General features: G+C 39.7%; 1 protein-coding gene and 1 long non-coding RNA gene across 2 annotated transcripts; one reads left to right on the forward strand and one right to left on the reverse strand.

Moving 5' to 3' along the window:
- Positions 1–747: 747 nt before the first annotated feature.
- On the reverse strand, positions 748–19736 carry slc29a4 (solute carrier family 29 member 4). The gene is made up of 11 exons (XM_023349417.1): positions 19486–19736; positions 16718–17097; positions 11734–11865; positions 11528–11641; positions 10334–10462; positions 7499–7573; positions 7159–7427; positions 4491–4611; positions 4151–4338; positions 2916–3156; positions 748–1408 (listed from the first exon to the last, which is right to left on the reverse strand). Exons 2-11 carry the CDS (start codon positions 16971–16973, stop codon positions 1272–1274), a joined length of 1662 nt encoding a protein of 553 aa, XP_023205185.1. The 5' UTR covers positions 16974–17097; positions 19486–19736; the 3' UTR covers positions 748–1271.
- Positions 18911–25880, forward strand: LOC111611693. Its single transcript, XR_002754166.1, has 3 exons — positions 18911–19074; positions 23531–23622; positions 25658–25880. It is a non-coding gene; the product is annotated as an uncharacterized LOC111611693 (long non-coding RNA).
- The last annotated feature ends 2025 nt before the right edge of the window (positions 25881–27905 follow it).

The following is a 27905-nucleotide window of genomic DNA, read 5'->3' on the forward strand; positions in this document are numbered from 1 at the left end:
GTTGTAGAAATACGGAATGTTAAATGTGTATATATATATATATATTTATTTTTATTCTCAAATACACTTATTGTTCAGCTTTATTGAGGTAAACTAGTGCTTGAGAGTCAATATGAAAACAAATAAAAGCAGCACATTAACATAAATTAGTTAAAAATATTAATATTTTATCATTTCTGTCTTGTTCATCAGTCTTAAACCCTCAAGAATAAATGAAAAAATTATATATTGTGAATGATTTTGGGCAACATACTGACAACTTACATGAAAGACCTTCACTTAATAGAACCAGGGAGGTTTAGCTGTTAGATAAAACTATGGAGACCGAAAGAGTTGTCGGTAGAAATATTCTCTAATTTATGCTGATATAAACCGCATTGTAATGTCAACATCTCTGATCATTGATATTACTATAAAACAGGGGCAAATTATGCTTTAAGGTCAGTCTAGTAGGGATAAATACACAGCAAAAACACACAGTTTTACCATGCAAATGGTAAATAAGCTAAATAGGAGCTTGTTTTAAGTCAATAATTTCTTAAAATTGCTGAAAAGTTATGAGTTATAAGTGAAATAATCTGCCAGTGGAACAAGACATTTGAACTTATAATAAGGGGAAAAATGTATTGTTCGACTGGCAGATTACTTCACCTATAATCTTCCAATGGAACAACAATCCTAAATATTTTTCAGCAATATTAAGAAATTATTGACTTAAAACAAGATCTGTTCTTGCTGAAAAGTTACCTGTAACACAGTTCTGTCTTATTTATATTTGCACTAGAAATTAGACAAAAATACTCGGCAAGATTTTGTGTTTTTGCGGTTATTTCACCATCGATATTTCTTCCGCTGCTGAAAGGGTTATTCTGATGACCTCTGAATGACCTCCCCGACTCCCTCGACCTTCCTCTGAACTCTGAGCAGCTCTGGGACATCGTCAGAAACGACGAGTGCAACTCGTTCGACACGAACGGCGCTCCGCTCCTCGCAGTGAAACACGACTCGCCTTCACACCTTACAAATGTCAGACGATCTGTTCGTTCTCATGCAGGCAGTAATTTCGCTGAGCGATTCTCCAAGGTCAGGCGCGTCGGCCTCAGCCAGCTGCTGGCGGGGGGGCGCAGCTCCAACTCTGCTCTTAGAAACTTCACCACACAGGATGAAAATGTTGCTACAACTTTAAATGCTTGCGTCTGCTGCACATGGGTAGATATATAATTATGTGTGTGTGTGTGTGTGTGTGTGTGTGCTTTGGTCTATGTGGACATTCAGTACCCTGTCGCGTTGAAAGGTGCGTGTGTGGGGAGGCGCGCTCCTGCCGCCGTCGGGGTGAAGCTGTACGTTGCGTACGCCACAGAGGAACCCACCATTAGACCCGTCATGTAGGAAACTGTCATTGTGTTTCCTGCAGGCAGAAACAGAAACACAGAACAGGAAATTACTGGAGAGCCACCAGACAGGAGAGGAAACCAGGGTAGATGCAGGCCGGACCGGGTCAGTTATACAAGGACATGAGCCCCTTGGTGTCCTGTCCACTTCAGAAAAACTCTTCTATTCATGCAAATTACAATACATTAACAAGTAGACCTACATGAATTGATGCATTGTTGGCTTACTGTCACTTCATCACTGGCTTCATGTTGCTCCTCCTAAAAAATACACTGACTTCAGAATTTTAACTCTTTCAGTCTTGCTTATGTTCATAAAAATACCTAAACTTTGATGCTATTCATTTGGCATGGGACTATACGTTTTATATAAAGTACAATGCAAAACATATAATCATTAAAACGGTCTTTGGTGAGCACCAAAAAATTAAGCAATAAAATATAAATAACAAGCAGTAAAAACATATTGATGGCAACAAAAGGAGAGAGAGAGAAACTAATAAAACAAATGAAAAGGTTTGTGCCAAACTTTATATTTTGGTTTATTATAAACTGACAAAAAAGCAAAATAATAAAATGATGATGCTCCAGGAGGCCAAACATCTAGTTTTGTTTTACTTAAAGAGCGGGCATCCTAAGAAAACATTTATTCAATGGAATCACTTTGTAATTAAGAAGACTTTCAGATGTGAAATTAGAACGCACAAAAGGTTTTTAAAGGTTATGATTGCAGAAACTCAGAGCAGCATTGTGAAGAAATTCAAAATAAAACGTGTAAAGCGTTCATGGGTTCATATCAGAGGAATCTTGCTAAAGATCGAACTGGCTGACCTCGGCCCAGTCGCTGCTCAGTATTGGTGGATTTGTCTGTGGAATGTAACTTCAAATTATTCACAGAATTTTTTTCTGCAGACCTTATCTAAAATATTTTTTTAAAAGTGAGGTTTGGGAAGCTGAAATGTCTAGTCACAATGCTAGCTGAAACGTTACTGGCTGCCGTTTGCAAAGCAGCCAAACCAGGAGTGGCATTTATTTTGATTGGCACCGATTGGCTGAATCCCCAAGAGCAGAAATAAGGAAGACTTTGGTAGTGCCACAATGCACATCCATTTTAGGCATATTGAACTTGGAGTAACTTAAACACAACACTTCTGCCAGAAACGTCAACCTTTGTGGGCCTGTGTTGCTTTAACTTATTTTTAGTTTCAGAATACATTTGGTGCTGCAGCAGGCAAAAACCAGACACAGCTTCACTCAAACGAAAATGTGACGCTTTGTGACATTTCTGCCACAGACTATTTACTTTGTTTTACTGTTATGGAACGAAAAATATGAAACTCTCACAAAGAGTTCACAGGTCTGAACACAAGTTCTGTGTTTTCTTTAATCTGATCTTGAAGGTTTTTGATTAAAACTACTTCAGAGCAATGCAAGATGACATGCATCACTAAAGAAACAGAGAGAAATCTGTTGATTTTCTCTGACCAAATGAAGGCCGAAAGGGCAGCCCACTCGTCTGCTCACCTGCCAGCTCCCTCTGCTCAGGCGGTACTTTCCCAGCCGCCTGGATCATCGGCACGGACCCAAAGTAGCCGTTGGTGACTCCCATGAGGAGGGAGAAGAGACACGGCCAGGCAGGGTGGGACAGCATGGGCGCGCTCACCGGGTACACACACATCACAAACAGAGGGATGAAGACCACCCTCAGACAGGAGAAGAAGAGCAGGCGGCCCCCGGACCAATCGTACGGCAGCGCCGCCAGGATCTGAGAGAGAAAGAGAGAGGAGGAAAATTTAAGCAAGGCTGTAGGAACATTTGGTAAAAGAACAAATTAATCTGAATGAACCGAGAGAAATGAAATTTTGTTCTGATCACTAAATTCTGACATCCAACTTTTCCCCAAGTCATTTTAGAAGTTGCTGTTTTTTTAAACAAATTGCTAAAGTGTTCTGGAATAAATCTTATACTGTTGGGAAATCTGTTTATTTCTCTACAAATGGAGCCACGGTTGTGAGGAAAATGCATTTTGGACCTGTGAGCATAATTGGTTGATGCAGATGGATTAATTTTCATCTTGTAGGGCAACATTTTCTACAACATCTTCTCCAAAAAACACCAGGTGTAAAAAAAAATCATTTCCAGTTACCAATGAGGTTTTTGCGATCATAATTTTGGAGTAAATATTGCAGCCCAAATAACAACAAATAAAAAAATGGAAACGATTAACCTGTCACATACTAATGCAAGTTTGCAAGAGTCTTTTGATGCTTTTATGTATTAACAATGATTTCCTGATCAGTTTTCTACAAATGAAACGACTATTTTGTTTTCAATAAAATGTTAATTTTTCCAGTGTACTATTGAGCAGATAAAATTAAAAAGGCACAAAGTTGCTTTTTGTAGATGTTATAAAAGTTTCTGCTTTCACCTTAAGGATTTTTGGCACTTATAGCAAAAGGTTTGGACCCCTCTATCTTCTGGTGATGGCAAGAAGGCTAGAAGAAAAATCCCAAAATAACTAACAGCTGTAATCCAATAAAGAGTTTTGCCACCGTGTATTGAGAGGACCATTAGTAATATTCAACATAAAATTTTTTAATATAATGTGGGGAAAAAAACAACTTCCCAAATATTCGCTCCTCTTATATTATATTATTATCTTTTAAGAGATTTTGTCTCATTTCCTTAGCAGAGTTAAAATCAGTCCACTAAATCTGCAAGGGGAATTACAGTTTCATAAAGCTAAAAAGTCTGCTGACCTTCCCGACAAAGTCGGACATGTTGAATGTGGCCATGATGAGGATGGGCAGCCATTCCCCTAAGGCTTTGTTCCTGATCTCTGACTCCAGGCCGGGGAACAGGCACAGGGTGATGCTGTAGGTCACGGCTATGGACAGCATGTAGGCCCAGATCACACGCGACACCACGTAACGATGCAGAATCATGTCTGGCAGGGGAACACACACACACACACACACATTTAATTAACTAAGTAATTTTTAAGAAAAGATGAGTCAAGGTTCTCTTGTAAAGCTCTGCACAAATCCAACCGGAGGTCATGGGTTAATTGAAAAGTGAGGAGATTAAAACAGGAAGTACCTCGTACGCCGGGCCAGCTCTTCCTGATCTTGGCTTTCGGGGCGTCGAATCTCACGTAAGTCCCGCCCACAAAATCCTCATGGCCTTCTTCTGCGGAGGACGGCGCCGTTCCTCCGTTTCCCTGTGGAGACGAACGGCAACGCTTTCATAAAAAACATTCAGAAAACATTGAAATCATCCAATAAAAAAATCTGCTGCTCACTTCTGTAACCAGACACTAGATGTAGCCAGATCACTGGACTAAAATCATTCCCTGTGAGTCAATGAAGTTTTTATTTATTTTTTTCTTTCAGTTTTTTAATTAGTAATGGCTTTTTGGAAGCATGAAATCAGCTTTTTATGGCAGCGACTATTAGAGAAGACAGCTGTGAGTGCAAGTTGATCTAATGATGTCGGAAAGTCTTCAGACTGGACTGCAAATTAGCAGCCACACACACACACACACACACACACACACACACCTACAGGCTTCTTTCTTTGGTTTCCTAAATTACACACACACACACACACACACACCCACACACACACACACACACACAGACGGATCCATTAGCTGATTAAAAAGACATGCACGCCAAAAAGTACCGGTACTCCTGATTGTCCCATAATGCACAGCCCATCGTTTCCCTCGTCAACAGTTTCAGGACACAGAAACGCAGCCCGATCACACACACAAACACACACACACACACACTACAGTGTAACACCAGGGGGTTTTCTTAGATGCCTGACACAGGCTTAGTGGCATGCAGGGATTAAAACACAGAAATCTGGTTCTGCTTTAAATGTCTCTACAAAATGAATTCAGCTTCTCCTCCTTCATTTTTTCCTTTTTTTACCCCCCATTTTATCATCTCGACTTCTCTTCTGCTCTCTTGCCCTTTCTGCTCACCTTATCTTCCCCCCTTTCCTCTGCAGACATTTTCAGAAAGATAAGTCTTTTCCGTCTCTTACTCTAATCAACATGGATCCTTTATTCAGAAGGCCTAAGCCTCTTTTCCCTTCACCCCTGTTTTCCCTCATCAACCCACGTCACGTTCTGTCCTTCATATCGCATCCTAATAACATAGCTCTCTCGTTTTTTCTCTCTCTTTTTGACTCAAAGGTTTGTCTTTTTGAATGGCAGCCAAAAAAAACAGCAGCCCATGAATAACTCTGCATTTTTAAACCCGGTCTGATAGGAAAAGTCTCCCCTCAGATGCCAACAAGGACGCAGCAGCATAGTTCAAGTTCCTGACGTCTCCTCCTGAAATAACTTACTGTTGTGACATTTGTGCAGGGTTTTATTATCAAAATGTGGAATGGCAACACTAGGGAGAGTAGCTGCTGCTCCACGCAGAATTTAAACTCCGAAGTGCCCGTTTGAACATTTTCACAAACTTCAGTGTTCAACTGGGATTTGGTGTCAACATGAATAACTGCATCAGGGCGACAAAATAAGGAAAATTATTTAAAAAAAAACAATTGACAAAAAATCATCTGAAAAGTGTGGAGTGTCTGTGCACAGAATATCTGTGATTGTAGATAAAATGAGTTCCTATTTATTATTTGTCCAGCCAATAGGAAACGACGCCCCCTGCGGTGTTCACAAAGGAGATACTGCAAAAAAAAAAATAATAACTTACACCTTACACCATAATTGGCTGATTAGCCCAATAAAATTTGGTCCTAAATTAAAGGATTATCTCAGTTTTTTTAAAAGAGTTTTTACATTTAAAATCAGACATGCTTATTCATCTGGATTATTCTTTAAACATAATTTAAGATTTCTGAAACTTTTATGCTACGGTGAAAGCATAAAGTGCATTTTCAACGTTTTCAGGGCGTTAGCGCCACTTCAGACTGAGACAAGCTTGAACACAGCAGACAGATCAGGGAGAAAGCTGCTAGGTTAGAAAACAGGAGTCTAACTTTAGAAAAGCTCAATAAACACTTATGAATACCTACACTATGATACAGGTGCAAACATGAGACATTCCTGTAAACCCAAATTGCAAGGCTTTACCAGGAAAACAATAAGCGACCCACAGCTTAACTACTCAGAGTCAAGGTGAAAGCCATTGTTCAAAGAAAGAAATGTGAAGCAAACAACAAACATGTGGAAGAAGGATCTCTGGTAAGATGAGACCAAAATGCAACTTTATGACCTCCATGCAAAGTGATATGTAAAACCTGTGGAAAACGTCAGGTCAGGGCGTAGCGTCACCTTCCAGCAGAACTGCTGTAAACGTACAGCCAGAGCTGCGATGGAATGATTTAGGTCAAAGCATGATCATGCGTTAGAACGGACCAGTCAAAGTCCAGATCTAAATCCAGTTGAGAATCTTCAACAGGGCGTGAAAATGTATATTTACAGACCATCTCTTCAAAGCTGGCAGTTGCACGTCCCCAAAGGATTTACTGTTTTAACTGGACTGAAGGGCGAGTCTCCAAAGTAATGGCTGAGTGAGAATATGCAACACACTGCTCAAATCAATATTTGTACAACATTTTGTCATAGCCTTTCATTATTTTCCCTCCACTTCAGAATAATTCCTGTTACGTGTTGATGTATCTAAATAAAATCCTAATTAAATTCAAATTAGTGGATGAAATGAAGCAAAGGTTGAAGTTAAATCAAAACATTTTTACGGCGCTGTTGTCGGGGGAAACAGCTAGGAAAACGTACAAATATCACTTCCTCTGCGGTGACGTCGTGATGGACCCTGTATCCAGTTCCGGCATCCCGTGGGTCGTGACATTTGACTTGACCTTTGCCCTGGGCGTGGCCGGTGTAGTGGCGGACGAACCGCGAGCGTCGGACGACGAGGTGCAGCAGAAAGCACAGCATCTCCATGCTGATGGAGATCAGGAAGAAGATCAGGGTGTTCTTCTTCTCGTCAGGGATCAGCAGCTTGGTGAAGATGCGAGACAGCGAGATGATCACTCCGGCCGTGCCTGAAACGTTTGGCCACGGTCAGAGAACGTACGCGTGTGGAAGTATTACATTTCTTTGTGAGCGTACTTACTTTCCCCAGTCATCACCCCTTGAGTATACCTCTTGGGCAGCATCCCCATGTAACCATAGAAACTGGACTGCTGCACTGGGAGAGCGAGAGGGAAGCGGTTATCAGTGCAAACGAAGACCGAACGCTGCGACAACACAATTTATGGAGTCAGTCTCCTTCCTGGACCTCTGTAGACAACTTTAGGAGAATATTTCCAGGAATTAGACTGTGACCAGATCAATAAAACAGACCGTGTTAGAGTCAGAAAGACATCAACATCTAAGCATATCCTTCTAGTTTTGTGTTAATCGTTCCAAAGATTCATCTGGTAGAACTCATCTTCGTCATCCTCTAACACAAATATCCATATAATTACATTCTGTCCAGTTTTAGACATTTACATCTGTTAGCTCAGTGTGATTACTTAACCACAGCTGTTTCTATTACAGCTGACAGGTAATAAAAAAGAGTTAGAAAGAGTGAAACTTTGTCTATCAGGACTTGGAGAAAACCTGATGTTGCTGTTTTATTCCTAAAGTTATGAACTTTATAAACGTCTTAGAAAATTACTAACAGGTCAGTTAAAAACAGAAAATTGTTCTCTGGTTTTGTCATTATTTGCATGAAAATGTATTTTATAGAGAAATGTGATACAGCAAAAAACCTCTCTTATTTACATCCGATAAGTTACTAAAATTGAATTTTTTCAAGCAAAATTTTAAAAAACTTTTCCAAGAGAGACGGATAAAGCCTTGTCAATGCCTCAGTTACCTCAAGCCCAAAAATCTTTAGTTATTTCAGGGAGTGCTCTGACAAAAGTTAAGTTATATTTTTTCAGTTTTAGCTTCTCCTCATTGGCTCTTTGTTAAATTCAGAATAGTATTTAAAGGTATTTGTCTTGCGTCTTACTAATCAAGCGCCATCTTAAATCAAAGATCTGACTGGTTCCCAACACGGTTCTTTGCTTTCAGACTCCACCAGGTTTACTGCTGGTTATTAGAGTTTCTAAAAGTAGAATGGGAGGCAGATAATTCAGGTGTCATGCTTGTCTCCCGTGGAACTAACTCCTGCCTACTTTTAGGCAAAAGCTTCACCTTTTTCATAAAGCTCATCAACTGCAACTATCTATCTAATTATGTTTCTAAAGATTTAGGCTGCTGGAACTCATACTGAACACTCTGCTGCTTTTTCCTTCTACTCTCCAATTTTGCTTTATACGTGTTTAATGCTGAAATTAGTTTCATGTTCTCTCTTTGTTATTTCTCATCATAGATGGTAGACTTGGCCTTGCATGTCCGTGTTTAGCTGCCAATAACTTCAGGTTCTCTCTCTTTGTGAACAATCTGGGCAATCTTTTATTGCATAGTATGGACTACTGCTTCAGAGCTTATCTGTCTTCTTGTGTTTCTCTCCTAGAACTAGCATTACCAGAGAAGGGTCATTTAACATTTCTACCTTTGGAGCCCAGAGACGGGTCGACTGACCTGAAGGATTTTAGCTAGCATCTTATAAGCAGGTGTGAACAGGCGCTTTGGTTCTGTAAATAAGGTCATTACTGGCCTCAGGGCCCTGAGTTCAGGGTCAAAGGCCCTGAGTTCAGGGTCAAAACACTCAGGGTCTTTTGACCCTCTTTCGGGACTTCAGGGGGGAGGTCGAAAACCCTGGTAATTCTACTAGATGAAGCCACTAATGAGCTGCTACAGCCATTAAAACTAGGGGTGCACCGATTGCAGTTTTCTGGCTGATCAGTGATTACCGATCTTTTAAAAAGCCTAACTTGCTGATTCCGATTTTGGCCGATACCATTTTTTTGTCTGAAATGTTGCTCAATATATCAAGAAAGTTGCTGAATTGGCAACAAATGGGGTGACTGTTGTTAAGTGTAAATGTGCGGACATGACCTGGTCGGCCGGTTTGTCGGTCAAATCTCTCTCATGGAAGAAACAAAAAGCACAGTGGTTGATTTTTAGACCTTTGCCCATGTTGATAAGATCGGCTTCACATGTAAAAATTGGCAGATCACCGATCTTCCAAAATTAAGGAAATCGGCACCGATAAATCGACTGGCCAATAAATCGGTGCAACCCTAATTAAAACATCAGTTTTCTTCAACATAAATCTCCTACATCAGTCCTTCTTGTTTCATTTTTCTTTTTGTTGTTGTACATCTGATCTTTTCTTAACCCCTGAGTCGATTGCGACCGGTGCTTGTTAACTCTGAGCTGTCTTCTGCTAGACAAGCAGGAACAGCTGTCTTCTGTTCCCGCTTGTTAAAAAGGAGTTGTTACTTTCCACTGCGGTCACATGCATGCTCAGGAGGATTATGTTGCACAATGTCTTAATACAGTCGGTTGGCTTCCTTAAACTGAACACGTTTTACCAGCTAGAAGGACAAACTGATCTTGACTGAACTGTGATATACTTACAACTAATTGTATACACAGATTTAAGCTTGTGTATACAATTGAACAGATTTGATTATTTATTTCAACTTAAACTGGATCTAAATATGGGTGTTTTACTTCCAGAATCTGTTTCTCTCAGTCAGTCTTGCTTTCTGCTCTCCCATCCTCTACGATTTAGTCTTCTAACTACCGGAGCTGTATTGTGTTTGTCTTTGCTTCCCTAAGTATTTACGTTACAATGTTGCCTTTCGATCCTTGTCGGATTCTCCTGTTTGCTCTTTTTATTTGCTTCCTCGTGACTCGCTTTTTTTAGTGCCTTCGTTGGAAACACTTGTTTTTTACATTTTCAACCATCCTTACATTTGTCTTAGTGAAACTGCATTAAATTTGTACCATCTGTGCTTTTCAGTTAGGTCAGTTTAGCAGCTGTTTAAAGTTAGAAATAGCTTACCTGTGCATCCGAAGGCCACCACTCCCACTGACAACAGGTTGATGACGTAAGCCTGCTTGGTGGTGAATTTTTCCAACCAGACATCAAACACGCTGACAAAGATGAGCGGCCCCAACGCCAAGATGTATCCTGCAGAGTTACAGTGATAATTTAATTCATCTGGTCTGTGACATGTAGATATACACATACAGTATATATGACAAGGACATCTTGAGGAACATTATCGCCTTTGCTCGATGTAAAGTCTAATAGCAGAGCTACGAATTTATTAACCACACAGAAAATCTCCTGAGCAGACGAAACATTTCAAAAGTTGTTCCCCCGGGGTGCAGGCAGAGCTATTTTAAGGTACAGAGAGTGCAGCGGTGAACTCTCGCACTCACACAGTGAAAAACAGCAGAGAGACCAAAATCCTCCTCAGAGATATTTTTTTTTTTAAAGAACTTTACTTTTTTCATTCCTGCTGAAAGGATGCTTTTCCTTTCATTTCTGCTACTGAGGAGCCTTTACATTGCTGTGCTTATCTCCAAAATCACAGTCATAAATTGAACCTACGCACATCATAAATATGGAGTTGTTTTAAAGACATTTCAATGGTTACTTTTGCATACTTTTTAAAATTTTAAGGGAGCTGTATTTGAGATAGCACTTTGCTAGTTAGGATTTTAAATGCTTGGAAAGATAGCAAACATTATTATATTTTTAGAGCTACTCTCAGTTAAAGGTTGGGCTGCACAATAATTCAATAACAACACATATAGCAATAGACACATGATCAATATCAACAGAATATTCAATATTCGGCATATAGCATATTTACTGAACTCTGATCGAGAACCACACAGCATTCTGGGAGACATAGGCAGAAGAAGAGAGCCATTCAACCTAAACGGCGCAGCGAGCTAAGCAAAGTTGGTGGCATCAACTAACTCACTCACTCTCTGGTTACCTAGCAACGACCTGCTTGAGTAATTTGCGCAGCAGCAGTTTCATGTTTCTCCACAGTGTCTGATAACTAATTACAATTAAACAACAGTGCAAAGTGAAAATTGTGGATAAAACAGAAAAGGTCACCAGTTTGGCAGCATTTCAGATATTTAAAACAAAAAACTAATTAATAATTATTGACATGGACTGATATGAAACACTTATGTCGTGATAAGTTCTTCAGTCCTGGATCAGGTTTGGACTTACCCACAGTAATCCTGGTGTGCATGCTGAGCCTCTCCACCAGCACATTGTTGAGGATCACAGCCAGCAGAGCGACCACTATGTACGTCAGACTCATGTCAAACACTATGGACGTTCCTGAAACACACGAAAAAGGTGGAGCTCCTGAGGGTGGGGGTGCAGAGGGCTTGTTTGTGCATTTGCACGCACTGCCTCATGCACATTAATACCCTGAAACTTGTGATGCAGGTAGTCGACGTCGGTGATGAAGCTGTTGTATGGCAGCAGGAAACCCACTCCAGCCAGCAGCATTGCAAAGTAGATGCCATGGTAACGGTCATCGGGGATCGGCTGCTCAAAGTCTGACGAGGGAAAACAGGAGAGTCAAGGGTTAGAAAATTAAGGCTACTCTCTCCATGGTGCTGAAAATTTAGATTTTTGTTCAAAAGACATTGAACTAACAAATCATCTTTAGCTAGAGACCAAACCACGCCTGGATGGTTTTTTTGCTGTGTGGATATTTAAGTCTTGGAAATGTTTTTGGATCTGTTCAATTTGCATTAAAGAGATCATTTACTTATCTTTTTTAATGCTAACAGTAACAACAAAAGATATATTTACATGCCTTAAAATCAAAGTTTCTGGTTCTGAGTCTGAAAAAGCTACTAAATGACCAAAAGGTCGGCATTTACAAAGTTTCACAGATTTAAGTGCATAGGATCTTCATTATAAGTTATTATGGACTAGGATGAACACAAACAGGGGTTGCACTGCAAAAAACCACAAAACCTTACAAAGTTTTTTTGGTTTAGTTTCTAGCGCAAATGTCTCATTGCACTTGAAATAAGACAAAACTAGCAAGTAACTTTTCAGGCAGATACAGGAGCTTCTTTTGAGTAAATAAGTCTTGAATATTGATTTTTTTTTTAAAACTAGTTCTACTGGTAGATTTTTTTCACTTATAACTTGGGGGAATGTCTTATTATAAGTGAAATAGCTAGTACTTTTCATCAATATTCAAGAATTGTTGATGTAAAACAAGCTCCTATATCTGTCTGAAAAGTTACTTGTTAGTTTTGTCTAATTTCAAGTGTATGAACATATTTGCACTAGTATTAGTATTTAGTATTAGCGTTATAGTATTAGTACTAGATTAAAAAGGATTTTGTGTTTTTGCAGTCACACTATTACATTATCATGTCTACAAAAGAACTACCAAATCATTTTGTACTAAGGTTATTACATAATGCGGTAAACAGTATTACAAAATGCCGTCGAGGATTTTATTACATTTTGCAAAGGTTATTATGTAACGCAGTTTTGAGATGCTTTATTTATTGCATTTTGAAGCCCAATTATTTCACATTGTTACATAATGCAGGATTACAGGATTTCCTCGTACAAAGACGTCAGTCAGGAACAGGGTAAAAAAAATCCACATATAAACAATGGCACAGTGAAGCCATCATTTCCTGGAAAAAAATATGGGACAAAAACTTGACATTTCTCCAAGAAGAATGAAAAGACAAAACAGAAAGTTATCAGAGTATGTGTTTAGGGAACCCTGAAGGAGTTGCAGGGATTTCTGCCAAGCACTGGTTGCCTCATAAGAGGATGTGCTATGGATTTAGTAAGAGCAAAGTTTAGCTTTTTGGTTACAGAAGCAAAAATGCACATCATCAGAGTACCACCATTCCCCCATGGTGGAGCATAGTGGTGACAGTATCATAATCTGGGGTCATTTTTCCTCAGATAATTTTTTTTTCTTTGGCTGTTTGTTTGATGGCACAGTTGGGAAATGAAATAAAGCAGATTTTATTTCCCTTAATCTTGGTACCAACTAAACAAAGTCTAAGAAAGAGCACTTTTTATTTTGTTAGTTTCCAAACGGACACAGGAAAAATGAGATATTATGAGATGGAAAAAGTTTTTAGGATGATTTATCACAGCCATTATATCAGGGCTGTGCACACTACTGAGAGCCACTGCAAATTAGGACTGGAGCCAATGAAGGCAACGTTCAGAGGAGCTAATGAGGATGAAGGATGTTGCTGCCGCAGACGGAGCAACTGTTGCACAGGAAATCTGTGCTCCTGTTATTGATAAGAGACGGATCGGGGGTGGAGTTGGGGGTGTTGTTGATCGGGAACCAGCTGTCCGAGTGGGTTCATTTGAAGACTGTTTTGCAGCAGAATCGGTTTCGTGGATAACGTGTGATGTGCAGGATCTTTATGGAAGTGCTCATAATCCTTCTCTAATCCTGTAAGCTCACTTTAACCAGCTTTGAATGATTTGGAAGGGAGTAGATTTAACAACAGGCTGAGGAGGGAAAGGAGTTCTCACTTTTGAAAGAGACGACTCCGGGACGAGGTAACAGCCATTGATCTGATGATGGAGGATAACTTTCTCTCAGATCCACAATATTTGACACCTTTTATGCCTGAATTTATTTTGTAGACAACTTCTTTGTATTTTGGAGCCAGAAACCGTTAAAATCTTAAAATATAATCAGCCTTTCCATTGTTTTTCAGTGCAAATATGTCATTTTGACAGCTAACATAAAAAGAGCCTTAGGAGTTACATCTCTCCAAAACAGAAATGCCATGATGCCATACATAGGTAATGAAGGCCCATCTGGACCTGTAACTCACAACTCTGAAATGTTGTAAAGTGAAAAACCAGGAATCTATTGAATGCGTTGCAGCTTTGTGGCAATAAGAAAAAAGAGAAGAGTGAGCTGAATGCGTACTTTTTCCGGAAGATCCTCTGCGGAAAACAAGAGATTCATGAAAATGCATTTCTCCTCACCCATCAAAAACCATCTCAGCTCAAAACTTTCTTCTCCCAGATTCTGAGAAATGAGACCAGAATGCAGTGAAAGACAACAAACAAGTCAGCAGACAGACCTTTTAAGGCAACTCAAGTGTTGTTTAAGCGCATACAAGTTCCCAGCGTATACTTTAATTTTTTTTTTATGCTTGTCTGTCCATTAGATCTATCTACTGAGGTCCTCAAATTACATTATTATAACCAATCTGTCCAAACATTTCCCCTGCATGGGCTTAGCGGCAGTTTCAAGTTGTTTTTTCCAAGTGTACTAGCTAAATGAATGATGGATTGTTCTGTATATTGATATTTTTCTTCCCTTCCATCTACGACACGAGCAAGATTAACTGGCAGTGTCTTTTTACAACCAACCATTTTGTTGTGAGAAACATCTGTAGTTTGAAGGGTGTGACTAATTATAGAACATTTAAAAACCTATGTTTTTGTAGCGCAAGTAAAACTTGGATAGATTACAAGTAGAAGAGAGAGACTTTTAGCTGCTTCCTTTCACTGTAGATGTTTTTCCAACAACGGCTCATATAAAATGCCCTGGCGACATGGTCCTTGGGAGAAATGGGAAACCACACACAGGATGTAGAATTATGCCCATTTACTAAAGTGATTCGAGGGTTTTGAATGTTTCTATTTACAACGATTTATTGAGCTGCAGGACAAGACTACAAAAATGTCAGAGCAACATCTATCTTAAGTTTGATGGTTTAGATTCTCAAAGTAGGCTGAAGTGATTCTCAATGGCTACTAAACACAGACAGGTTTTATCACTCCTCACTCTTACACCTACCGCCAATAAAAACCATCCAGAACCAATTATTCCTGAAAGAAACACTGGCTGGTTGAAACTCTCAGTCCTCCGCCGTGACGCTCACCTCGTCACCTTTGAAACATCCCCAGTCGCAATTAATCATAAAAACGGATGCACTCGTGTTTAAAGTCTGACAGCTCAATAACATTTTGAATTGGTGCCTTGCCAATTAGCTATTCAAGCTTTCTGGGACTTTCTAACTGGAGAGCCATGCATGTAGGAGGCCGTTTGGCGTCAGATTGTTGAAACAGTGCGAAAATGAATGTGCTCACTGAACATTTCCTCCACTTTTGTGTAGAATAAAAATTAGGATGTAAAGTTTTTAAAGCTTCTACTTTGGCACAGTCAGTCAAACTTAGAACATCTTGTCATGGTCAGGTTTTCTATTTGCTTTGTTATTTTTTTGTAACTTGTTTTATAATTTGGATAAAAATTACTTTATTTTTAAAAAAAAGCCATCAACATGCATATGCACCTGGTGACATGAAGGGATAAAAAGGTTATTCCAGCTAAGAGGAAATTAAAAGTTTTCCTCTTTAATTTCATGTCGTCTCTTTTTAAAAATGCTGCAGATAAACTTTTGCATCATATTTGCAAGCGAAACCTGCTCCCAAAAAAACCATGGAAACAGACTAAACCCCATACAACTCAAATGCAGATCATATTTGTCAGGATCCGTCAAAAGTTGCTCGTCCACCTGATTCCAAGCTCATTAGCTTGATTCCTCAGCCTCTTGTGATGTCATCGACCCAAACAAAACCTGAATTAACAATATTTTACCTAAGTGTGTTTTTTCTTTAAACTGTGGAAATCCTTTCATCACTATCCAACCAGTGTTATTATTAGCCAGTCTAAAATTTTGTAGTTCAAAAATGTATTTACCAGAGAATATTTATATATATTTTTAATTCTAATCATTGCATAGTTTTCCATTTTTAAAGCTGTGTTGTACAGACACAGGAAACAAGAAGCAGATCCACCCACCGCCCTCGATGTGTGTGCCCTTGTTCACTCATGATCTAATTAGCATGGCCTTTGTAACCTGTGTAACCGAGCAACAAAGCAATTATGTGTTAACAGGACTGCCCTGCTTGTTTTACACAAAACATGCTGCTCTCCAAGATGTTCTCCTTCACCGCTACCTGGACCTGCTGACTTATTTCAGACAAGAATAAGAAAAAAGACCTTTCAAAAACTAACTTCCTGATGTAATTTCATGCAACGAGGAGGAAATGATCTGTTATTACAGCAAGGGAATACCTACAGCTCAAATATGGGAGCCCCAGTGGATGTGTTTTCATTTCGGTACCAGATCAATGGGGATGTAATCTCCAAGAAATGGTCATAATTAAAGCCGTCCAGTCCACGATTTACAGCAGCGCCTTCAGCAGTGAGTTACACGCTGTTCTTTCACATTTCTAATATCCTGCACCTCCAACTCCTGATATACTACTACATTAAATCCACTTTGTTCCTCTGCTGTCTTTTTATAAATAGTACAGAACACACACACACACACACACACACACACAGAGAGAGAGAGAAAGAGAGACAGAAGTGCTCACCAGGCTCAGACAGAGCCAGCACTCCTCGCTCTGGGGCATCCTTACTGATCTCCTCCTCCTCCAGCTGGTACGAATCGAAGCTGTAGCTCTGCACCACGCCGCTCTCCCTGCCCTCCCGCCACCCTTCCCTCCCCGCGTCCCTCCACCCGGCGATCCCTCGATCCCTCCACCCGTCCCAGTCGTCGGGCGTCTGGGCCGGCGCGGGCCTGCGGCGCTCCGCTCCCGCCGAGCCCGGCTCCAGCCTTGAAGAATGCATGGAGATGCGGCGCGCTACAGAAGACTCCTCCGGCACCGAGCGGTCTACACCAGCATGGCGCGAACACGATCCCCAGCGACACGCCCCTGGAAGAGACGCAGGAGGCCTTTGGATGATGGAGGATCTGCAGGGAGAAGAAGCAACAGGAGGGTCAAAATAGGAAAACAAGGAGGAACGAGGAGGCAGGCTGGAACGAATGATCTGTCAGAGCTTTGCTGAAAATAACTTGAGTGAATCATTAAAAACACAGTTTGCTTCTGTGTGTGTTGATGCGTGAGAGGCATGCTCAATGAGAACGTGACAGTGAACGGGTGGCAGGAAGACTGGGAAGGTGAGGCGGGAAATGAAACAGTAAACGAAAGAGAATAAATAAACTAATGATTTAGTTCATCTCAGTTTAACCGAGGGATGCACCGATCCACTTCCGATACCGATACAGATATCAGAGGTTCAGTATTGAGCTGAATTTACTTAAAATGTTTCTTTTTGTTAATAGCAGACATAAATGTAATAAATCACAAATTGTATTTGATAACTCTGCACCAGTACAGCACAATTAAATACACCAATATCTTCACAAGCTTGGTCAAACGTGCAAAAACACCTCTAATTTGTTCAGTCGGTGCATTTAGGAGTTGAACAGACAACGTAAAATAAATAATAAAGAAACTGAAACTGACAAAAACAACAGGTTGACTACCTTGGTCAAACTAAAAAAACAAACCTTCTTTCAAATTGTTCAGGAAGTGAAATATTTCAATATTTAATATAACGCCTTGCAAAATGACTTGTAGTCCTTTAAATATGAAGTATTGCATTTGTATTTTTATTTCATTCACCTTCATGATAACTGATGAAGGTTTCTGTCCAAATCCAGAATGATCAATTTAATAATTATCAATTTTTTTAATTGTAATTTTTGCAGCATTGTCATTTCTTATTAAAAAACATTTCAACTGTAACATACAGCTCACCAATTATTGCTTAAATGTAGTACTTTTATTCATTTCAGGAGGCAGTGGTGGGACTTGAGTGATTGGACACTTTCCAGTTGAAGACATATCACAATATGTTTCAAACACAAACAGTAAAACATATTTTATTATATAACTATGTGTATGAGGACTTCACACATTCTGCTTTTTGAGATTATTTCACTCCAAAATGGACCTGGTGACATGAAAGCATTAAAATGTGATATGCATGTTTTCATAACTAGACTCCACAAGCATCAAATTGTGTTTTAAACAACCTTCAGTGTAGAATAATTCAGTTGTGGTCTCCTCCAGTGTAAATGTATACAACTTTCAGCTGGTATGGTCCAATTTAGCTAAGACTCCTTAAAAAGACAGAAATAACCAAATAATTCCTTCAGATGCTAACGTCAGCGCCGCCAGCCGCTCTTGCTTTTCTGAGATCATTTTTTGTTGTACGCAACAAAGGAGGTGTGCATTCGTGACTGGGTAAAATAGGTAAATAGAAAATAGAAAACTAAAAGTTTACTATGTGTGGAGGTGACAGGTAATTGTCATGGTAACCCCCTGTGGTTTGCCCCCCTGAGCAGAAAGCCACATTTAAAACCTCCCTGACAGCAGGTGAAGCTTCACTCTCTCAGGTTAACCGGACATTTTGAAGGATTATCTTATTGCTCAAAGCTAAACCAGCCGCTTTCCTTACATTGCAAAAAAAAAAATTGAAAAATGCTGGAGCTAACAAGAATTAGCTTGCAGAGCCTAATTCTTCTCACATCACCACCCGCCGGCTCACCTGGCATGACCCTGCAGGTGTGATTTCACTTCCGCTTCTCACCGTGAAACAAGTAGGATTCATTTGTCCCGAATCCTATTTTAAACCTCAAAGAAAGAAAAGAACGTGGGATGACGTCAGTAGGTGATGATCTCCGTAGACACGCCACCTGGCTGCGGGCGAGAGAGCGCAGCTGATGCAGCTGATGGGTGACAAAAACAAAAGCCCAGCCAGCGAACCCCGGTGTGTCAAAGCCATGTTCTGCACAGTTACCGTGTCCGGACGAAGGGCGGCGCTCGCGACCCCCTCACGGCTGAATCAAAAGCCTCCAGCCTGCGTCCGTAATTGAATTGCAGTAAGTCAATGCTATTTATGCTGCAGCCTCTGTTGTGGATGTAAACAGGGGGGGTAATAATCTGATTCTGTATAAACTGGGATGTGCTTTGAGATGAAATATGTGGACTTTCACAGCGGCTCGCGCGTTTTTCTCGTGCGTAAAAAAAAAAAAGATAAATTGAATTTACAATTAACCAAAAAGGGTAGGAGGAACACAATACTAGATGATATATATCACCCAGCGGATAAAATTAACTTCTTCCTGTAATAATGATAATTTAAAAAAAAACATAAAAACCAAGCCCACTACAGTGTCCGGGTCGCTTTTATGTGCCTCTCTCTGTATTTGCGCCGCGTTTTTTCTCTCGCGCACAGAAAACAAAAACACCAACAACAGGTTATTATCATTAGCGGGGCCCCCTAAACCTACCGCGTCTCCCCTTCCTGCTGCTTCCCCCCGGCTCTCAGCAGCGGCTTTTCCACGGAGAGAGGAGCTTCCAGCGGGATGCTGGAGGTGGACTGCGCCGGTCGGGGAACTGGACCTGGACCCTGCTCAGCTCAGCCCGTCTCCATCCGAGAAGAAGAAGAAGAAAGGAGAGTCCCGGTGCCTTCCTACACGCGCTCCTAACGCACCATCCAGCGGGAGAGGAGAAAGAAAGGAAGCGCGGATGGATGGAAGGATGAGGGAAGGGAGGGAGAGGAGGAGGAGGAGGAGGAGGAGGAGGAGGAAGAGGAGGAAGAGGAAGGAGGGGGTGAGTCTCCTCTGGCTGTTCGTGTTTTTGTAATCTTTAGGAGAGCGCTGTTGGAGTCGGAGATGAATACATCCTAATTCATGTCTAACAAGTTGTTTCATGCTCACTGCAATCCGGTTTATTTGGGCTTTGAATGTGAGAGACTCACAAAATCCCTCCTGCCTGGAGCCGTCTGCTTAAACTAAAACATACAGGACAGCCGCGTGTCGGTAGAGCATTTAATGAAAAGCGGATTGTTATCACTAACTTCATTCCAGAACTGAAGTTTACATGAATTAACTTCATACAGATCGGGTTCATTCTGTTCATTTTGATTGTTTATTTATTTATTTTTTACAGTCTGCCAGACTTGAGAAAAAGCTAAGCGGGGTGACCAAAGACTCAGGATGTTTTTTGTCATGAAGGCATGCTTTATATAAAACATCACACCTTAATTTTAAATATAAAACTCATGATTATCCCAAAGAAGTGTGGAGTTTTAACATGGTTACATTTTTACAAATGTAAACAATAATCACACATTTGAAATTTCTGCAGTCGTAGTACATCTGTTTAGTCATCTCACATAGGAAGTTTTAAATTTGCATGAGTAATATTCTCTTTTCTTTTTATTTTTTGGGACAGGACACAAAAACTGGTTCTAGCCCAGGGCCACGTATCCTTCTAATCCGGCCCTGCAGAGAGTTGAGGAAAAGCCACAATTCAGTTTCCTGAAACGCTACAACTATACATGTTATTACCTACATGATCACGTGTAAGCCACAAAGGGAAAACCAAGCTGGTTCCCCTTTGTGCATTACTATGCACCTGGTGCATCGTAATGGAAAGTTGAGTGGAAGGAAAAACTTTGGTAGAAAAGGGTGTGCAGCTGGAGTCAGTGAAAACACACAGAGACATTCATTATGTCATCATTCAGAGTCTTACCTGAGTTAAGAGCGAAATGACTGGACCAGGTTGTGATTTGGGTCAAAACCTTCTTTTTATATTGAAAAAAAATTTCCATCAAGTTTCCAGAATCTGAAAGAAGAGAGAAGAGACACAGAATTCAAGTTGTTTTGGTTTCAATGTGACGCTTCTGCTCTCCTGGATTTCTTCTTTTTTTAACTTTGGGGAGGATCTCAAAGGGATATTGACATGTTGCTTATGTTTTGTCAATGTTATACTAACTTAAAAACCTTTAACTTGGAAAATAGTCAATAATTTAAAATAGTAAAACGTGATATTGACAACATATGCAGTATTACACATATATGGAAAAAAAATTAAAAACAAAATGTGGGACATATTTGGGCATAAAGGATTTAATAAGCTTTGACTTCTTCCTACTCCTCCTCAAACTGGATATGAAAATTTTGTTTTTATGCTGGATGGTCTTTTCGTTTTCTTATTTATTTTTTGGTCTTTTCTTTGTTATTTTACCTGTTTGACATACATAAAGGTTTATTTTTATTTCAATTCACAATTACAAATTAATTTAATTGTTTCAAGTTAGTTCTACTTTACATTTGCTCACATATGGGTCGGCATAGTTGAGGTTCAACACTGGTGTTTTGAAAATGTCATGTCGTCATCTCGGTCAATTAAAAAAAAAAGTTCTCAACAAATCTAAATTTTTCTCATGTACTCTACACTCTAATTTACGGTAAAATATCGGATTTGACGGTAAGATTCTGGCAACCGCAGCTGACGGTATTTTACCGTAAATTAGGGATGGTTTTTGTTTTGTTTTGTTTTGTTGTTGTTTTTAGTTTACAGTGTACCATCTTAAACAAAAAATCACACCTAACTCTCAGAAGCTCAAGCCATTAGTTGCAGTGTTGTAGGATTTCGCCTCGTTTTCTTGTCTGGCCATTTCATCGGTTTTCTGTCGCCATTTTTTTTTTTTTAGTTATGAGTTACAAGCGCTGTGCTGCCAGCCTCACCAACACAATGCTGGCACCGTCACCGCCGTGTGACTGACAGTTTTATCAGTTCAGTTCAATATGCTAATGCTTTGTTGTTGGCAGGGCTTCCATTATATTTCCCACCCACCGCTGTTGCCACAGAGGAGCCAAGCCTGACGGGAATTAGCTAAATGGCTGCTTGGCTGTCTTGTCAGGTGTACGTGTGCTGTCTGCAAAGCGCAGCAGATCTGCACCCGTGCATACAGCGACAAGTCCGAGGCTCTGGAGAAACGGAGCAGGTTTAGTCAAAGTGCTGAATTCGCTCTTCTGAGAAATGACCCGGACAGCGGCTGATCTTTTGAAAAGATCGTTTGCGTGTGTTTGTGCAGAAATGATTGTTTTTGCTAGTGTAGGATTCTGTTAATAGTTCTTCATTCTTGTCATGTGCTGTGCTTTGCAAACTAGAATAAAACCAAACCATAAAGAGATTTTGCAGACTACAAATGAATTGAAAATTATGCAAAAGGTATTTATTGGATTCTATCTTGTGTATCCAGATTGGTTTATATTGTTTGCTGCCAGGACCTTAGTTGCAGAGTGCAGTTAGTTTGCGCCAAAACATCATTCACTTTCTTCGAACAGCTTTAATGTTTGAAATGCTACTTAAAAAATACAACTTGTACATAACGGGATTATTGGAGGTGGTTCAGTTACATATTTATTTCAAGGTGGTTTGAGTAGAAAGTTTGCGAGACCAACAGCATGAAAAACGCAGCCGGGTTTACAGAAACGATTGATCCGATTCTAGTAAGATTTATTTTTTCATCTGAATCTAAGGTGGTACAGAAGCTAAAAGTTTCATAAATCTCCAAATGTGTTTCAAATAATCTGTGTTTGGTATTTTTCAACTGAACCCATAGTCAGGTTTCAGTAACCTGAGTATTTCAGTTTCTGAACTAAAGGTTATCAAAGATTCACAAATCATTTAGAAAAACAACTTAATAATCCATTCATTTGGTCTTGAATCTAAAGCTTTTAATGAGTTACAGGCTTCATATAAGTGTTAAAAAACCTAAAAAAATTTCTGCTGCTGAATTGTTCTGCCGCCCTTTTGTGAAATGACTCCCTGGGTGGTGAGCCATATCACCCATTGTAGACTCCACATTTCTAGGCAATGCATAATTTTTTATTTTTGTAATATGTGTTGGAGAAAACTCAATACAGTAATTCATTATAATACACTTACAGGATGTTCAAATAGCTTATCACATGTCAGTTTCCCCCAGAGGATTAAGACTTTCTGCAAAGTTTTAAAAGTTTAATATGTGTGGCAAACAACACAAGGCGTCTATCACAGCATCAACTATAGCAACAAACTACTGTCGTTTCCAAGAGGCCATAAATTATTGTATGGCAATTACATATCTCAGATACTAGGCTTAGTATTGCAGAAGTGATCAAATGCCTAAAGAACAGTAATTAAAAAAATGTATATTTCAAACAAATAAAAATGCTAGCAGGTGTTCTGTGGACACATTTAATCTGCTAAAGTCGCAGTAAAGCTGATGTTACGGCCGCTGCCTGACACAGCGTCGCATAAAAGAGAACTGGACTTCCTTTATTTCCTTTATTTAGAAATCCTGAATTATCATTTATTTATTGCCCATCGTAAATTTGTGCAAAACCAAATGTGCTCCCAGAGGGTTCAAGGCACTGTTCCAGCATTTCTGCATTATTAATGTAAATATCGCAGACGCGCTCCAACAGAAAATGTATCTGATATGTTGCCTCCTAAAGCTCAGGATCTGAACCGTCTTTTATTTCTTTTATTTATTTGCAGGGAGTAACATGAGAGGCTTGCTGGCATAGTAATGAATCAACAGCCGGTGGCGATTTAATAAACCTCATCTACTTTACTGGCTGGATTCTGTGGTAAGTGGAGGAGTTGAATAAGTAATGTTCAGATGGATTTTATGTAAGAGGAAGATGGAGCAGAACTGTCACCCGCTGCTTCCTGCTATAAAAGATGTTTAGCTGTGGCGCGGGTCGGCCATCTTGGTTGTTTTAGGCAGGAAGTGCCGATGTTTAATGAAGACTGTGCAGCTGAGGAGTGGCCTTACTCACACTTTCAAATAATATGTTTGTTTCAAAAGGCTTTTACAAACAAAAAATCTGAAAATGTGGTGTGCAACTGTGTTTAGCAGAGGAAGGTGAAAATGAATTGGAAAAATACACAAGATGGAACAAAGAAAGGAAGAAAAAAAGATCCGATAAAACTTTGAGAAAATTGGGATATACAACGTAAATTTACTTCGGAAGGGTCTTTTAAACTCGGAAAGTTTTTTGTTTTTTTTTTATTGCAAAAATAACAATAACAACCTCAAACAACATGTCAATAACAGACATTACAGAAAAAAACTAATGTCACAACTCCTGCTGCTAACAAAACCAATTAGATGCAAGGCTAAAACAAGTATTAAAATAATGAAAAAAAAATAAAAAATAAAATAAAATTAGATAAAATAATAATAATAAAAAATAATAATAATAATAATAATAATAATAATAATAAAATAACTTATTCAGAGGGGACTACTAACTGAAATTCTTCCATTAACTCAAACATTTTAATTGCGTTTAAAGTCTGCATCTTTCTCAGACATCTTTTAAAAAAGGAAAGATCATTTTTTAGAGCAGAGAATGAGAGGGAGCATTTTGCATAGCGACATTTATGGATATAATATTTGGTTATAATCATTAGAACATTGACTAAAAATTCCTATTTTTTTTTTCTTTGATAGATAAACCAGATTTAATGTTTTGTAAGGAAATAAAATCAACACTTATTGTTTTAGAAGACAGAAAGTTTCGAAGTTGATCCCACAAGTTTAATACTTCTTTACATTCGTAAAACAAATGTTTAGTTGTTTCCAATTGAGTTTTACAAAAACCACAATTCTCAACATTAAACTTAAATCTCTCTCTTAAGAACTCATTTGAAGGATATATGTTATGTATTATTTTAAAATGTAATTCCTTATATTTAGGAGGAATTGGGAATTTCAAATAATTTGTCCTAATTTTGACTATCATAGATTTCTTAAAATTTTGTAAGAGAACTGTCCTTTTTGTTCTTCCTGGGTACATAATATTTATAGAATACTGATTCAAAAACTTGTTATTGCATTTATTATCTCTAATGTCCACATGCTCAATTTGAATTTTATGGAGTCTTGGAGTAAAGAAATTAGGTAAATTGTTTTTGACTGACTGAATGAGGACATTAGGGATACTACGTAGAACTTTCTTATAAATTGTTAGTGAACAATCAGTTCTTAAACTCGGAAAGTGTCAGGCTCGCGACATAACCGGATTAGTTCCGGTTTAAACTGGTTCTTCTTTTCGTGCAGTTTTATTGTTGCATTACTGCCCCCTTATGGCCAAGAGCGGTATCGGTGTGCTAATTCACTTAGCTAAATTGTGTTATGTTCGCACAAAACGAAACGATTTCGTTCGGTTCACATGTGGCAAAATCATGTCATCCTTACTAGAGTAAATTAATTACACACAACAAGCACATTTTTTATGTGTTAACTTGAAGTGAAGTATTTACATATTGTGAACAACATGCCCTGTTTGAGGGTAAGAAGTCAAAATTCTCACCAAGAACATTGTGGTGGCAGCTCTGTACTGTGCTGTGGGAATGCTTCTCTCAAGAAGAACCAGGGAAGGTGATTAAAACGGATGGAAAGATGGGTGGAAATACATTTAGAAGAATCCTTGAAGAAAACTTGTTGGAGGCAAAAGACTCAGGAAAAGAGGAAAGAATAACCAGGATTATTAAAAGTTGGGAATTTCGTGAGCTGAATCTGAAGGTTTTTGTTTTGTTTTGTTTTTTTGTACAGGAGGTTAAATGAACAGTTGTCAGATCAGAAAGTATGCATGTTTCCTCTGGGACTCTCTGCAGACTGCCGAGCTCCTGCATCTGTTCTATTGAGCCTCATGTCTCTGACAATATGAAGAAAATCCTCCAGTGTCCAGCCCAGAAACCGTCCCTCCTGCCCGGTCCGGTCTGCTTGAAATCCTGCCTTTCTGCCAGACAGAAGCACAAACCACGGGATGGGAAGGACGGTGATGTGAAAAGGACATTTTCGTGGCCACAATCGGTAAATGAAGAGAACAAAAGGCTGTTGAAAAGGGGGTAAAATGAACTGTAGCCAAAGTAGTTCATACTAACATGTAAATGACAAGGCAAAGCCAAACACCACATCATTGGTGAAACATGCATGAATGGAACATCAAGTTTTAGCATGACAGCAATGTCTGTAAAAAGACTGAAAACCCCGTAACGGTACACCAGGTGTTTGTTTCAGATGCTACTCAAGAAGCCAATTCTTGATTGACCATTTGAAACAATCTCTAAATTACAAAAACAGCTTTGTCTTCTTCTTGCTTTCTTCCTCTTGACCCGTCGCCTGTCTGCATCTGCTCAGTGAGAAAGGCCCCAGCTCTGGATTTCTGCTCCTTGTTGAATAGCGATGGTTTGTGGTGTAGCTGTTTTGCCCCCGGGGCGGTTTGTCTAGAAAAGAGCGAGTTCCTGCCGATTTTCGCCGGGGTGAGCGGGCAGATGTGCACCGTGTGCAGCAGAGTGTGTCCTATAAATATTTTCCTCAGCCGCTCTCTGATATGAATGTGTAAAAAGGTCAGGCCTTGCTGCGCCTCCTTCCCTCGAACGGAGTTATCTATACAATTTTTTTTCTTTTCCTTTTGCAACACCCTGCGGCTGCAGCACTGATCAGCAGCCGGTATTTATTCTGCTCTTTTATCACACTGGCTGGCTCCCAGCTGTATGCAAATGTACGTATATCCCTCCATCCCTCCTTTGAATCTGGTATGAGAAAAAAAAAAAAGATGCTGAGCCTGAACAGTGTCTATATTTAGCTCCCGGTTCAATCAATGACGCCAGAGCCACATCGCCATGACTCTGCATGCTGATAGTACTACAGCTCACCTCTGGAGAGGGAGATGCGTTAGGAAAGGAAGACTAAATTAGAGCAATAAAGAGAAGATGGGACAAATGCAGGCTTAACCCTGTAACAGGGATGCAGGAGGAAACAGAGAGAGAGAGAAATAGGGAACTGGATGGGGGAAGGAGAGGCAGAGATGAAAGGAAAGAGGCAGGTGTAAACACAGAGGCAGAGGAGGCGGTGGGGGGGATGAAGGGATGGAGACAGATGGGGAGAGAAGGCTGAAAACAGAGAAGTGAAGCTTGAGGAGGAGGCGGAGAGTTCAAACCAGCTGAGATCAGCCGGAGATGGGAAAACATCTGCAGGTAGCAGGTGGAGTTTGTGCCAAACTGGATGGAAACACAAGAGCTTGTTCTGGGTGGAAAAGCAGCAGCCCAGTTTTTATTTGAAGAAATATGAAATATGGAGGAGGCAGGAGAGATTCTGCAAAAGTACTTCAGCAAAGGAAAGGAGGAGAGAAAAAAAAAAAAAAAAACTCCAACAGGCTGTCAGAGAAAATGCGGAGCAGCGTTGTGGACTTTGTCAGAGCCGGGCTCTGATTCCCTGCTTGCCGTTGTCAAGTTTAATCCTGCGTTTCGTTACAAACTGTGACCTCCCAACTTCAAAAGTGCATTGTCGTGCATTCTCATTGGATCGAAACGTCAGGGTGAAGTAGAAGTGAAACCTGATTCAGAGCCTCTGAACACCGGCTCAGGGCAAAAACCCGCTTCAGACGCTCACTGTGACGCAGAAGTGCAGAGAGTTCATCGCTGCAATTTGAACAGTTGGGTTTTAAGTTAAAGTGAAAAACAGCCAGTGACATAGTGGTGCGAGTTTTTAGCTTGACGTCAAAACAACAAACGACATTTCTACCATGTAGAAATAATGACAATTACATTTCTTTAGGTTAAAAATGCATTCTGGATATATTTTAACAACAGTGACAAAGCGAGCACAAATATACAACATTAACATTTCAGGGTCATTTTTAATCCAAATCCTGGTTTCACATATTTGCTTTCATAGTTTATGAGATTTTAATTTTTTTATTTTTGCTATTACCACAAAGTTTCTTGTTATTCAAACTGTTATTTTCAAACCACGATGGTAGTGGTTCAAATATGTAATATTTATTAACCCAACCTGATTCAACTAAGCTGGTCACCATCAAAAGTCAATTCTGACTCTTTACGTTATTTTTTTTATATT

This window comes from Xiphophorus maculatus, chromosome 16 (assembly GCF_002775205.1).
Source record: "Xiphophorus maculatus strain JP 163 A chromosome 16, X_maculatus-5.0-male, whole genome shotgun sequence".
Lineage (NCBI taxonomy): Eukaryota > Metazoa > Chordata > Actinopteri > Cyprinodontiformes > Poeciliidae > Xiphophorus > Xiphophorus maculatus.

Coding starts and splice junctions, on each gene's coding strand:
- slc29a4 (XM_023349417.1), bottom strand. CDS start 16,973: ATGCATTCTTCAAGGCTGGAGCCGGGCTCGGCGGGAGCGGAGCGCCGC. Junction 11,866..16,717: donor GCTGGCTCTGTCTGAGCCTG/GTGAGCACTTCT, acceptor TTCCCTCGTCAG/ACTTTGAGCAGCCGATCCCC. Junction 11,642..11,733: donor CCTGCATCACAAGTTTCAGG/GTATTAATGTGC, acceptor CGTGTGTTTCAG/GAACGTCCATAGTGTTTGAC.